Source organism: Clupea harengus, chromosome 13 (genome assembly GCF_900700415.2).
Source record: "Clupea harengus chromosome 13, Ch_v2.0.2, whole genome shotgun sequence".
Lineage (NCBI taxonomy): Eukaryota > Metazoa > Chordata > Actinopteri > Clupeiformes > Clupeidae > Clupea > Clupea harengus.
The window spans coordinates 9220563-9235474 of NC_045164.1; the positions used below are offsets into that span (position 1 = coordinate 9220563).

General features: G+C 41.1%; 2 protein-coding genes across 5 annotated transcripts in view; one reads left to right on the forward strand and one right to left on the reverse strand.

Moving 5' to 3' along the window:
• Window positions 1-1354: 1354 nt before the first annotated feature.
• sf3b5 (splicing factor 3b, subunit 5) lies at window positions 1355-4451 on the forward strand. The gene is made up of 2 exons (XM_012814312.3): window positions 1355-1510; window positions 3921-4451. The coding sequence occupies exon 2, from the start codon at window positions 3937-3939 to the stop codon at window positions 4195-4197; it is 261 nt and encodes an 86-aa protein (XP_012669766.1). The 5' UTR covers window positions 1355-1510; window positions 3921-3936; the 3' UTR covers window positions 4198-4451.
• A 5177-nt stretch (window positions 4452-9628) lies between these two features.
• Window positions 9629-14912, reverse strand: part of phactr2 (phosphatase and actin regulator 2) — a 40781-nt gene continuing 35497 nt past the window's right edge. For all 4 annotated transcript variants that reach the window (XM_031579563.2, XM_031579565.2, XM_012814329.3 and 1 more), the window contains 3 exons: window positions 13723-13860; window positions 11600-11676; window positions 9629-10974 (listed from right to left, as the gene is read on the reverse strand). In XM_031579563.2, coding sequence (XP_031435423.1) covers window positions 10959-10974; window positions 11600-11676; window positions 13723-13860 — 231 coding nt within the window. In that variant the 3' untranslated portion in view covers window positions 9629-10958. The remainder of the gene's footprint in view (window positions 10975-11599; window positions 11677-13722; window positions 13861-14912) is intronic.

Below are 14912 nucleotides of genomic sequence, written 5' to 3' on the forward strand. Positions count from 1 at the left end.
GATACAGACAGAATACACAGTTTCCATTCAAGAGGGAAAAGGGCAGCCAACCAGTGGGATTCAAATCAGATTTGCTCTAAAATAGGAGATATCCTTGGAGAAAATGTGTCCACTGCACCAAACAAAAACACCCCAGTGCATTAGTGCCAGTTCTATAAGATTTACATGCATCAGTTGGCCTGTCACCAGCAATTCAACCTTGGACTTGGTGCAGACATTTAAATGTAATAGTCCCCACCGTGAGACCATCTCCCAAGTACGTGAACAGTTTTCAAAACAGTTTTACTGCTAGAGAGATGGATGGCAGGGTTTTAGTATGGGTGAGCAGTTTTTGCTATTGTGAATAAGTGGTTCTAAGCATACACATAACTTTGCTTTACTTACCAATAAATAAATTATTTGTTTATACAGAATAATGTACTTGACATTTCTGTGTTTGACTTGACTTGTGATGATACTGTTATGGTTTGGCATATCCATGCAATAAGATTATTGTTACACTCAAATGTTAATTTTGCTTTTGCTGTCTTTTTATGGTGCATTGAAGTGAAGGTGAAGTTAAATTAATTGACAGATATTTCAGTATTAAGTCTATGCAAATTATATTTACTGCAGTCAGCCAACTCAGTTTCAGTGCTTTGTTGATGCATGTCTTCTTACCCACACAAAGGCCAGTGCGTAGCCAGTGCGGTAGATGAGCTATAGATATGACTATCACTATGATACACACAGGTCCGAGTAGCAGATATTGACATTCACTTTGTATAATCGTAAAAAAATGTAAAGTAAAAAAAATAAAATGTATGTGTTAAGTCCTGGCGCCAAGTGACCAGGAGTGTACTTTGGTTTAATGAACTATCATGTGAATGAGAACTAATTTGCTGAATGTGAGTTGCAACATGTATTTACTGTTGACAGCAAATATATATTCAGTCTTACAACGATGCCATGATAAAAACATGATATAAATATGAATATTGTAAACATATGTCTAAAATAATCGGCCTACTTCAACATGCTTTCACTGTTCCTTCAATTTTTGTAGTAATAACAGTATATAGTCTTATTTATATTATTTTTGTAGATGGAGATATTGTATAAGTGTTACTGATTGTAATTTATATAGATGTGGCGGTAGTTTATTTTTATATTGAATATTAAGTTCTCCCATTGTTGTCACTGTTCTGTTTTAGATAATGGACGTCACTTGGCTATACACCAATAACACGTGAAAGAAAGCTTACCCAAACTTCTACCGTATCTTCTACTACCTGCACCAGACGGCCATGCATGAAATGTAAATAAAACCTTACAATCCTTAAAAGTTGTTTTAATCAAGACAATCGAGACACCTTCGGGGGGAACGAAACATTGTGTCAGTGGTCCACACGACTGAATATTCATGTAACTTCCGTATTTCCGGTGAAGGCTAAACACCAGCACGTTTAGCAAGACCGTTTGAAACACACGGATTGACATATATTTCGAGTTACTTACGTCGAGGTCTCATGTAAGTGATTAACTGATTTATATTTAAAGCTTTGGTGGAGTTTGTTTCTGTAATCCACCGACCATCTTGCTGCAAAAAGTACAGAGGCATCTAAATGTTGTTAAGCAAGCTGGTTAGCTCTGTGCTTAGGTTACATCACCGTTAGCTAAAAGAGGACGAGGTAGTTTAACAATATTCATCTGCTAGACATTTCTGTATCTGTTAAGGCGTATGTGTGTATGATTGGATAGCCTACAGAAACGTGTGGTACCCTCTCAAAGATATCGGTCGTGTATAGTTTTGGGAAAGCAACGTTATTTTTTAATAAGCTAGGTAGCCTGCTAACCTATTCAACGAGTAGGTGCTACCTGAGCTAGCATGTTCTAGCTAAGCTATTTGCTGTAGCTGCTATGCCACATACAAACAACGCCACTGGTGAACTTTCAATTGTTATAGTTAGTATTTTTCCCTTGGAGATGGCACGGATAGGACAAACAGCCTGACAATGTAACATTCAATAACATTACCACCTTCCTTTCCTTTGATAAACATTTGATTCTGCTGTTTCCTTAAAGCTTAATGCTAAAAATAATTGTGTATGATAAAGATATCAGCCCTATATTTCCTGGGATTTGGGCAAATTTGGATTTCGGATTATTACATTAGTCAGAATTCCTAATTGACGACTAAAGGAAGCATAAGATTGCACAGATGATGACCCCTGCGAAACTTCTTGCATGATGTATTTGTTTTTCATATAAAAGCGGAACATCTTTGTAGCTTTCTTACCAAATTTAAACAAAGGGCCCCAATGTAACACATAGATGATAGATCAGAAGGATCCAATGAAATGCATCTATAAATAAAATAAATATGAAAAGCAGGCTCCTTCAGTACATTGCACTAAATACTTCATTAAGGCAATTTGTTAACTGAATTTTTGATTTCAACTTTTAGGTATTGCACATCTTTGCAACTTATTTTTATTTGGAGGTGCTACATGTAAGAGTTTTAGTATAGTTCCCATTTCGGAACGTCCCACTAACAACAAACAGGCAATGATATTGACAGGTAAAGTTAAGTAGGCTCGTCAATAGGGTAACATTATGTTAGTTACACAAAAATAAACTGCAAAATATAATTTATAGGGCTGTCAATAGATTAAAAAAAATTAACTAATTAATCTCACATTTTGAAATTCATTAATCTAGATTAATTGCGATTAAAAGTTTGTTTGTCTGTTTTTTTTTTTTTTACTTCCAATGAAAAATATCTCAATTTCCATACATTGTCAATAAAATGAGCTGTGACACCCAGGTAATTGTCATTGCTGACTGATGTCCAGTGGTCACCAGTAAAGGTCACAGTGGCAGATTGCTCGAGGAGCTGAATTTTTCGTGCTCTCTCGCTGTCATAAAAGGAATGTATGCGAGACACAATGGTGCCCCTCGACGGTAAATCGTAAGAGTTGTCTCCTGAAGCAATTCGAATCACCTCAGTCAGCCCAACGTCCTTAACTATGTTGATGGTCTGACAGTCACCGGCAACCCAAACTGCTAAAGCGTTGGTAACCTTTTCACGGACTGGTCTAGTTATTTTACTAGAGAAGTCGTAGAGTGTGGGTTGGCGACCATCTAACCTGGGACTGCTTTCTGTCGGGTGCTTTGCTTAAAGACGAGCTGCTTCTGTGATGGCTAAATTCAATTTGACAAATGCTACATACAACTTTAGTTTTGTTGATTGTTCCGTAATTTTGCCTATTAAACAGAAACTTTCCGCCCAACAATCCCTCAGCTCTCTCCATCTTCAACTACCGCAGTGGTTCTCAAACTTGTTCTGTCTGTAATTTCCCAAATCCTCTCCCCACCTCTTCTCCGCATCGCTTCCTGTCATAACTTCATAGCTATCCAAATAAAGGCATTTAAATATATATTTTTTTAATTAAAAAAAAAAAAATGTTTAAGTTGTGTTAATTGCGTTAAAATATTTTATCGCGTTAATCGCGGCCGCATTAATCGCATAGATTAACGCGTTAACGCTGACAGCCCTAATAATTTAACATTACAATCACCTGCGCTAATGAGTGCGACCTAAATAAACAGTGAAGTGACTTATTTGTGTGCAGAGCATGTACATATTTTATCTTTTGCCACAAACGCTGCCATGTGGAGGGGTGTCAAACCTACTCATGAATGCATAACTGTTTTGACATAATGTTTAAAAACACCTGTGCTCTATGTTGCCCATATATCTACTGAATCTTGTTATCTGAATATTTTGTTTATACTGCCACATTTAAAATAAAATGGGTCTCCAGATGGAACCTTATGGAATTGGTCCATACAACTTGTAGTAGATTTAGCAGGGGAGCAATCCCCAGGTGTGACAGTAGCTTACAATTGGTAATTACTTTCCTCCTTTTTCTGTCTAGACCTGTATCAGCCATCATGACAGACCGCTACAATATCCACAGCCAGCTAGAGCACCTGCAGTCTAAATACATCGGCACGGGCCACGCGGACACCACTAAGTGGGAATGGCTGGTGAACCAGCATAGAGACTCCTACTGTTCCTACATGGGCCACTTTGACCTGCTCAACTACTTCTCCGTCGCCGAGAATGAGAGCAAGGCCCGTGTGCGCTTCAATCTGATGGAGAAGATGCTGCAGCCCTGTGGGCCTCCTTCTGACAAACCTGATGACGCTTAGCCAGGGAGCGGAGAGGGCCGTTAAGGGTAGTGCTGGCATGCCAGCCATGTGGGATGGCTGGAGGAGGTCTGTCCAGATGAATATGTCAGTTTTGAGTGTGTAGCTCCTCAGTCAGATTCAGTGTGGACCGATGTTTGTACATAAGATCACTGTGCTCGTCTTTTTTTATGTCAAAAAGAATTTTCTTTTTCAGTATGCTGAGGATGTTCATGACGTTGCATCTTTTCTGAAATAAATTTTGAAGTTGAAAGTTTCCCCAGTTCTGACTGTGTGTGTGTGTGGGAAATGTCAGTCTTGTAATATATTTGTGTGCTCTCCTGCATGTCTCAATCAATAGTTCAAGGTCAGCTGTGAAAAAGAAAAGCTTGGTTTATAGAACCTGCAGGCCAGTGCCAGGACTGCCTGGGAACAACACATCTAATAGAATAAAAATGCCTGCCAGAGTTATTGCCTATCCTTTATAAATTGTCAGTTAATATTGTAATCCTTTGCATCCATATCTCCCCCTCACCTTTAGCATATGCTTGTTTGGAGGACATCCTGTTTAGGGTTCAGATAGCTCTAAATTGCATATTTAATATTAATGAATGGTGTCCTCTTAACTGCGTTGTAAACAACATTTATCTTTGCAAACCAACAACCACCCTTGATTCATATGCCAATAGCTATGGTTGCTGCAGAGCTGTTAGAGAAGGATGACTTCTATGACGGCATGTGTTACTACTCTTTGCGTTTTATTATTTACTGCTCAAAAACCAAGCCTAAAAGATTGAATATGTAATAGTGACATCTTTCCAATTAAACCCGTTATCAGGGGTCACACGCTGATCGTTTACGAACCTTCATCTCAACCTCATATCTGTAGTCTCCTTTTGGTCTGATGTCTCTACGCTCTGGTCTATATGATTCAGCTAGCCGTGTACAGGGCAAATCCCTACCAGCTGTCCCCACAGTTTGGCACTGCAGCAAAGGGGTGCCGTTTCTGCTGCGTCAGGAGCAAAGGCAGTCAGCCCTAGCATATTGGCACAGAGTTCCCCATATCCATTTAATCGCTCCTCGTTCTGCCATGGACAGGCCATCAGCATTGGGTTATAATTTATTTGTTTGCCCCCCGCCTCCCCACACAAAGGTGACCTAGTTGTGATGCATAATAACCATGGAACTTAAATGAATGCAGTTAACATGAATGCAATTCAGAAAAGCAGTCTTTCGTTTTGGCGCAGTGACGTTTGTTTCTGTACAATGCTTCCAGTTGATAAATATAGTAATTTGTGAGGAGTCACAGTGTGGGAGAAATCCATTACTTACTTCACTCTGCCAGCAAAAAAAAAAAAGGAATGTGTAGTGCACATATCAAGCTGATTCATTGGAGATCTTCCCCGAAACTGAACTTCCAGTATCTTGTCTCTGTTGATGTGACTTCCATTTCGCCATTTGATAGATTGGAGATTACTTGCGCACCCAACCGATAGTAGCACCAGAGTCCGCTTTAACAATTTATTTCGCAGGACCAATACTGGCAGGACTCTGTTGAGTCTAATGGTAAATAACTCAAAATAGAAACCCGCCTTCTTGTCTGAATGTATATTTTCAGGTACTCGAAACTGAAAATGCAGACCAGAGGTTTATTAAAGGTAAAATGTGTATTTATGAAGGGCCTCACAGCGCTGTGCAGCATTTGGTACACCATTGGAGGGCCCTTTTCCGAACTAATTTCGCTATGCAAATGGCCGCCCGTCTGGCTGAGCAGAAGGGCCGTGTGTAATAAGGTTATGATTCTGTCCCTTGATGAGGCTTGGTGACTGAGTGGCTACCTAATGCCATCAGATGTTCATCTGTGTGCGGTCCCTGTGAAATGCCCAAGAGAGGCATACTAAAAAGGTTGGCTTGGCTTTGACAGACCTGCAGAAGGACAGTGTGACAGTTATCTTGGTGATTAAAAGAGATATTTTAAAAAGTATGCAACTTTACCAATCAATTTTCTCTTTTTTTTAATCACTAAAATGGATCACTCTTTGATGTCCAATGTTATTTAATTCACACATGAAATTAAAAATGAAAGGAACTAAAAAAACAATTACTGGACTTAATATTTAAAATAGTGCCTTTGGTCAAAATGATTTGCAAACCCTCCAAACAGTCTAAATTATTGAACCCAGATTTGGCCCTGCTCTTGCATGAATCCTTTCATAACCAGATGCTTTAAAGTGCACACCTGTCATTTCTGCTGGTGTCGGCCCTTACAGCATATCTGACAAATGGACAGAGGAGAGGGACTGACTATGTGTGCAGTCAGAGTATACTGAGAAAATAAAGACTGATTCTCTGAAACATTGAAAGGATTTTTGAGGGTTGGGAGACGGGGACATCTAGTAGTTTCTAATAGTTAAGTAGTTTCAAAAAAGAACACAGAGGGTCTAAATGGGAAACATATTCTGACTCATGCTTTTAGTTCTGACGTTCTATAAAGCAGGTCTTTCAGATGTTCTTTTTCCTACTCATGGAGCTCACCCACACTGCACATCATCTGTTTGTCCCTGATCCAAGCATACCTGATTGAAGCCCATATAATTTGAATGCTCCTGATAAACTAAATCAAATGTGTTCAGTCTTTAATGATATCAGTCAGGTATGCAGTGTCAAGTGTCTCAGTAGCATAACTGGAATCTGTTGCCCTAGGCACATACCAGCTACCATTTGTACCATTGCAACTTTAACAACAAACGGCGAGACTGCAGTGCACAGGTAACTAAGACGCCATCAGCGGATGGAAGGGCATTACGTCCATAACATTTGTGGGGGCTGTATTAGATTACCTATTTTTTTCTTCAGAGGGATTAGAAGGGCAATTTGGGTTAGTCAGGTCCATGACATCAGCCTTTTACATCTAATTGCCCTCTGTGTCTTTCACACATGCCTGACTCTCATCATGGAAAGAGTGGAGGTCTAAGGAGAAACTAGTCAAACACAGAGGATGAGCAGAGGTTGTCACAGACTTCCTCCTCTGGTTGTGTGTCTGTTCAAATTATAACAACTGTCTCTCAATGTATTAGTTTACCCGGTGGCCATTATATCACTCGATGAAGTCCTTATACATTCCAACCATATGTATGTGCCTGGTGAGTTAGTATAGACAATTTTCATCATTATTTAATCACAACACATTTATTAAACTGACGTCATTGCTTGTTCCTTAGTCAACAAGTTTTTTTAAATTTTAGAAATGTTAACTACTACTATATTTTGCACATTGATATGTTTCCATATTTCTAAATCATGACAAGACATTTCTCTTCATCTTCATTCAGCAAGGGTTACATGTGGTTGATGAACTAGAAAGGAGAAACGCCACCCAAGAGATCGGAACCCTAAACTGATTTTTTAAAGGTAGCCAACAGAGCATAATTTTCTTCAAAATAAAAAAAATGAAAATGTATCTCAACTACAACTGTAGGCCTAATGTCATTAAATAAATGCAATTAACACATTTATCCTGGCTTTCTGTCCACCTGCTTTCTCTGGTTCAGTTGTTTTATGTAATTTATTTTCAGGTCATACAATGTCAATCAAAATGCCCAGAGCACACAGGAAACTATAAAACAAACTCCTTCCTTAAATAGGCCTACACCATTACACCCAGGATGGCTCTGGGAGTATTTCTCTTCCTTGAAAACAAAAACTGAATACGACACCCAAACCAAACTAGAAGGTGTTGCTGACTACATCTTGAGCGTACGCCTTTTTTGAGTAAAAGTGGCATGATCTCTCTTTCACAGGGATGGTTGAGTGGGTGAGCATGGGCTTTATTTTCCCATTTGGAGAACCAAATTGAGAGGAATGTAAATTGGGCATGAAATCTATTCATTGACCTTCGGCGCCAGTGACGCCAGCACTGCCCACCAGATTTAACATGGTGATGGGGCGACAGAGGTGTGACCAGACAGGACTTTGAAGGCCCAGCGAAGGATGCAGGACCAACAGCACTACGGTCAGTATACCCCCGACTGCACTCAATGGGGTAGTATCATCGGCTTCTCATGATTTCAGCGTATGACGAGATTGTTTGCCAGGTCCAAAACACATGCCATGTCAAGGGCCGTGCCACCTAAAAGGATGCAAATTCAATCACCTGTTAATCACAGTAGTAAGGTATGAAGTTAAGCTTAGATAGCATATCACTTCAATATTTGGAGCAACAAACAGATCAAATTCACTGAATAAAAGGATTTGATTATTTTGAGCATGTTAATAGACTACCTGTGTTATTTCTCGTCTGTTCATTACCTTGTATACATTTTAGCACTCTCCAATATCCTATGTAAAATGAATCATGTGTAAGCAATATGCCTCACTTAATTAAAAATGAATGGTCAATTAAATAGTTGAATTGGCAAGAAACCTTTAGTGGAGGCAATGAATTTCTCAGAATTATGTGATTTTCACCACGCAGACACACTCCTATCAGCTGGTCTTCTACTTGCAAGGTAATTAAAGGCTAAAGACTTGGATCCAAACGTTCAGTGACATTTGGTACGCTCTCCCAGCTGTTTTATTAGCCTGCTCATAGGCTTCACGCCTGACTGCACTGTGGACATAAGCCAGTCGACTGTCCTGTCACATCGCGTTCCTCTACCATGCCTTTGGCTCACGCGCACACGTGAGCATGCTTCACCTGAATCTTAGAGCCTTCGAACCAGATGAAGGTGATGAGAAGACGATAGTTCCCGTCTTTTGAAAAAATCAATAATCAGCTCAACAGATTTTCTGTGAGGCGTATGTGAAAAGAAGTGTACAATGTTGAAAACACTGCAAGGTACCAGCATCAGTCATTCAAGGGCTGGAAAATCAATGAGCAAATGCTCTGGTTTCACTCAGAAAAGAGATTTTTTTTACTGGTGATGCCGTAGCACTGAGACAGAACAGTAATGGTACCGTTTGTTTCTTGGCAACATGCACTATAGTCCCTGTGGCTGGATTATTGATTATGGATTAAAATTGCCATTATCGCAGAAAGAGACAGAAATGGCTATGGGGAATAGCATATTATTATTGTTTTGGCCTGCATCAGTGACAAATGCAACATACAGAAAGCAAGACCCACTGAAACTCAACATCTCTGGACAGAAACACCACAGGTAGATGGCTGTCAATGCGATGTTGGACGGATGATTGACGTTCCTTGCCCTCCCCCACAAACCCCTTTGGTTTCCACCAGTGTTCCCAGCCATGTAATCATACAAACGAGAAACCAATCAGCTTGCTCCAAGCAAATGTGATTGCCTACGGAAAGAGCCTTGAATTATAATAGACAGTGCTTTTCAATATCAACAGCTGAGAGTAAACAAATGCCTCCTTGACATACCTACCGTGACCTAAGTAAAAAAAAAAACCACACAAACAAACAAAACAAAAAAGGACAAGACAGAGGAAATGCCAGCAAGGTTGGTGTATTAACACGTTTCATACTTACACTCTATACAAAAAAGAAAATTAAAATAATTTAAAATCCTCTCTTGCCCGATCACTTAGCTGCATTAAAAGTAACACTTTCAGAGTTTTGACACAAGTATGAAGGTTTTTAAGCCACTTGACAATAGAGTAAAATAAACAAACCCCTTCATTAAATGTTGTAGTAGTGGAAGCAGTAAAGCTTTTCTAACACGTTAGAAGACAAGCATTCTTATTGAGCAGAAACACAGAAGGAATAGTTGGAAGAGATCACGGGTTTGACATTTCGAACAATTGATTGGGGTACATTGAAGTGTTCATTTAGGAGGCACTCAATACTAGCAGGCAGAACCAGCCTCATTAAATACAGGCTAAAACACGCCTATCCTCGTCTGGGAAGGAGAAGGGTGGGTGGGCCCACACTCTCCATTTCATCCGATTTCCCCAACACACTAGATATGTTCCAATACAGCCATGGCACAAACATACATTCAGGCAAAGCTCCACAGGACAGAACAAATGAGCCCCAGAGTTAAGGCAGAAGGTACAAAAAAAACAATTACGACCAATTACAGTTCAGAGAGAGGAATTTTACACTGGGTTTTAAAAACACCTTCATCTTAGGTCCAGCTTTGCCTACACAAGGGAAGCTGGGAATAATGTACTTTTCACATGCACTAATATCTGAGGATACTCTTCCATTTAGAACAATAATACTGCAGATACAAAAAAATTGACACATTTACAATAAAAAAATAAAAATAAAAAAGTCCCCTGATATTTCCCCCTCTCAGCAGTTTATTGTACAATACACTGTCGAGAGTGGGGATATTCCGGCAGTATGTATGTGTGTGTGTGTGTGTGTGTGTGTGTGTGTGTGTTTGTGTGTGTATAAGTGAATGTGTCCCTTTTGGCTGACCAACACCATCACATATTTTGGGAATTATGGTTAAACAGAACTGGGCCACCTTAAGAAGAAAACAAACAAAAAAGTGCACAATGCTTCCTTAGTTTCAAGCACGACCGTCTTTAAACCCCCATGCCCCACCCTCAAACTGCCTGCACAGAGTCTACACTCATTTCAGTCTCTTTCTGCTCATCTCAGAGGGTTCTCTTCAGGCCCGGTTCCTTCTCTACCATTGACCTTAGGGAAAAGTGAGTGGGTCCATGGGGGTCCATGCTAGAGAAGAACAGGCCAGTTTGAGGCGTAGAGCTCTGGCAGTCAGGTCCTTTGAGGGGGGGTATTCCAGACGGCTGACCCGAGACGAGAGGAGCCACTATCAGCCTCTCGACCCCTGCCAACAAGCTCAATCTCAGGGTCGATGGAACCTGCCAAGACACCAAGGGGAAGAAACGGATAATTTAGTACAATGAGTCTTCAGGGGAGGCCTAGTTGACAATTGCCCAATCCAATGTTTATTTTTGGGCTCAGGCTGAAGATGCAGCAGGCAAGCCTGATAATTAAGCCACTGTAAAGGTTAGTGATGAGTGAACTTTTCCCCTCAAACCTCCCCTCCCTCTTACTGCTTTGCCAACTTAATCAACTGCATTCCCTAGTTTCACTGATGTCTGGCAGTCTGACTCGCTTGACTCTTTAACCCTGGCTGTTGAAGGATGAGGTTTATTGAGAGCCTTCAGGAGAGCTCCCTCATCCAACCTTCCCCTGCTCTCTCTGCCAACCTCATCACCAGTGTTCTGTTGATTGACTTAGCCACCTGGCTATCAAATCTGTGAGCTCCAGCTTCTCTGTGAAGTTTCCCTGCAACCATCAGCATTTAACCAATCAGAAACTCAAAGAACCGAATATCGGCCTCATTCCACAGGCTGTTTCATGAGCATGGCTTGGGCTTTAGGAATGTGTGTCCACTTTAATTCCATGTGCAGACGATAATCAATAACCCATCAATACTGTGCTACAGTTGATCCCAGAAAGCATGTGTGTGTTTGTACTCACCTGGTAAACTGCTTGCTGTTCTCGTGCACATCCATCTCTTTGCTTTTGAACTCATTCAGTTCCTTACGGATAGCAGCCTGCACAAGAAAATTAATTAAAATCGATTGGTGTCTCTTTTTATACCTTCAATAATCTTTTTAGTAGTTCCCTATGTGTGGGGCGGCCCACTGGGGGGATTTACTGCAAGGGGGACACGTGTTAAGGGTGGAGAACAGAATGAGGACCCTAAACAACCAACTACTGGTCAAATGAAGTATGGCAGCGTTCTTAAAGCATAGTAGCCTGTAACTAACCTATTTGGTGATGAGTTTGTAGCCTATTTTATACGTGTATAATAAGGTCAGGGCCTACGGTTTAGCCTGTAAGTTAGAAAGGACAACTAACCTAATTATCAATACAACACACATGTGCCTAACATGAAGCAATCCAAAAAATGGAACAAACATAACCAATTATAAAACCGCATTTGATCCGTTTTACAGATTGATGAAATTAAATTGAAACTGTTCAAATGTAGAAACTATGTTTTAAGATAGCTATGCAACAGCTGATGAGCATATGATTGGCATTTTTAAATAAAAAATAGGCTAAACGAGCATCACAATTTTCTTCTCATTGTCCAAGGGGGCCCTCCATGAAAAGTTGGGAACCACCATTTCATACACACATTCCTATGTATACATATATAATACCTAATATATAATTACCACATTTCAATCAATGATCCTGTAGAGTACATACAATATGCTTCGCAGTTTACACACTATAGATAATGAGCACAGAGCTGGCTTGTTTTTGCTGCTTCCCTCTTCCCCACCATTCCTCAACCAGTAAAAAACACGCAATCCAAATATTGAATTTGATCTAAAAGATTCATATGTGTATTAGAGACATGGGCAAGGAAGAAAAGGAACACCACTCTAAACACACAAGTGAGACATCTTCTGATGGACCCCCCCCCCCCCCTCACTTCAGATTCCCCGCCTCTGCAAGAGCTACGGTGATGAATCATCCTGCAAAACACAGCAGGTCTTCCTGCTTACAGACTTTGGCGGCACGGGAAGCCGCGAAGGCAGCCAAGACGGCTACCGTCAGCTATACAGGAATTAGACATGCTTTGGGTTGGGGTGGGGTAGAGTGTAAATGAGGGAGATCCAAAGCCTGGCAGCCTTAGTGAGAGGGAGTGGGGGCCTGCTGTCTGTGCCTACACTCAGGGCGCTGTCCCAGAGTGAGGGATGAGGTCATCCTGGACGCAATCGCCGCCATTAAGACGTCCTCTGCAGATGAGGATCATTTGTTCATTTGATCATTATGAGGGGGAGCATGAGGCTGTGCGGGGTGAAGAGAGAGTACTACACCATTAGGTAGAACACAATGGAATTGCAATCACTGCGATGCTTTTCTAGTGGCTTTTGTGGTCATATTCTGCAGACCTTACATTGGTGTTAATTCAGAGGTTCATTATGTACGGAGTAACACACTTTGGCACACCTCATACTGTGGCTGAATTCAAATGTGTCAACTCATGTCCATGCTGATGCCTGATCTGATATCCTCGGTCTCACAAACAGAATATGAGGGGCTGTGTGTGTGTGTGTGTGTGTGTGCGTGTGTGTGCTTGTGTGTTCACATGAACAAAGAGAAGAGCTCTGTCTTTCCGTCCATCTCACAAAGAATATGAGGGGTGGTGTGTATGTGTGTGTGTATGTGTGTGCGTGTGTGTGTATGTGTGTGCGTGCATGTGTGTGTGTGTGTGTGTGTGTGTGTGTGTGTGTGTGTGTGCGTGTGTCAGAGAGAGAGAGAGAGAGAGAGAGAGAGAGAGAGCTACTGCAGGGTCTATTTCCTTTTTACATCTGAATCTCAGGTAGATGAAAATGAATCTCCTCCTCACAGTTAATAAAAACTGGCCAATTTCCCCCCCTCTTTCTTGTACTTTCATGTACAACATAAAAAATGAATACTTAATATTACCTTATTATATATATTATAACTCACTTGTACCTCAACTGATCACAAGAGAGCAGTGGTGGGTGGGGTGGGGTGGGGGGGTATTCATGGAACCCTGCTAGACTCTAAACCCTGCACTGTAGTCATAAATACTCTCCAGAGGGATTTGCACCTACTTTGTCGGCTGGGGTCAGCCTGGTCCAGGGCTTGTCGGCGCGACGGTCGTAGTCCTTGGCGTCGGTCACCTCCACGTACTCGTTGAAGCACAGGATTCGCCGAGCCACCAGCTCTGCCACCGTAGGTCTCACACTCAGCTGAGTAGAAGAGAAGGATGAGAGATTACTAAGATTTATACCACAGCGAGGCAAATACTATTCTATGATTGGCTGGCAGGTGTCCTGATATTTTCCCTGCTTCATGTGGTGAATCAGGAAACCACAGTGGCCAAAAATATATGCATACTGTAATGGTTGAACAAACAGGAGGAAGAGACAAACAAAATCAGTCAGTTAGTTAATTTAACAGTCAAATGCTCTGTATCTCTATGTGGCGTAAAATTCCCTGGCTGCACATTCTGTCCTCCAATAGATTCCACATTTCTGGGAAAAGCAGCAGCTGTGCTGGTCATTCATCCTAGTGTCAGTTGAATCCATTATTAACTATATCAATTATCCTTCAATAACAATTTATAATTATTTAAATCTGTTAAAAAGAATGGGTATGCAACACTTGGCTTAAATCAACTAGTCTCTTTTTATGACATCAGGGTTCACAAAAAAGATTAAAGCAAAGACGTACTTAAAGTAATGCTTCAAGAGACCTACAGTTTTAGTAGTACTGACTGACTGCATTTGAACACTTTGTTTAGCACATTTCTGAATTTGAATCCACAAACAACTGCCCTAGTGCCAGTTCTCCATCGTCTCACATCTGTACGCACCACCCAACACATACAGAGGCACAGTGAGCCAACAGAAAGCCCGGACAGAAGTGAGTCGGGCAGCTCTAACATTCTGACACTTGTCAGGGCTTGTCTGCTGGGCCTCAACAAATCCCATATCCAAGCCGGGCTCCACAGGGGTCAACAATGCGAGAGACTGCTGCTGCAGCCGCCACCACTGAGCATCACAGGCTCCCCACAGAGGGCCGGAATAGTACTTCATGCCGGAGTCTCAGTTTGGTTATGGCTAAAGTGATCGGATATCTGGAGCTTTAGTGTCATTTATTAGACAGGATAACTGTTCCAGCTAATAAATAAAAATAAAAAAAAACAGACAGGAGACCTGTGAAGTGGACACATGAACATAAATGTGCAAATGGGGTGAGGTAAAATGGACACCGTAGAGAGTTTTAATTCTGCTTATGT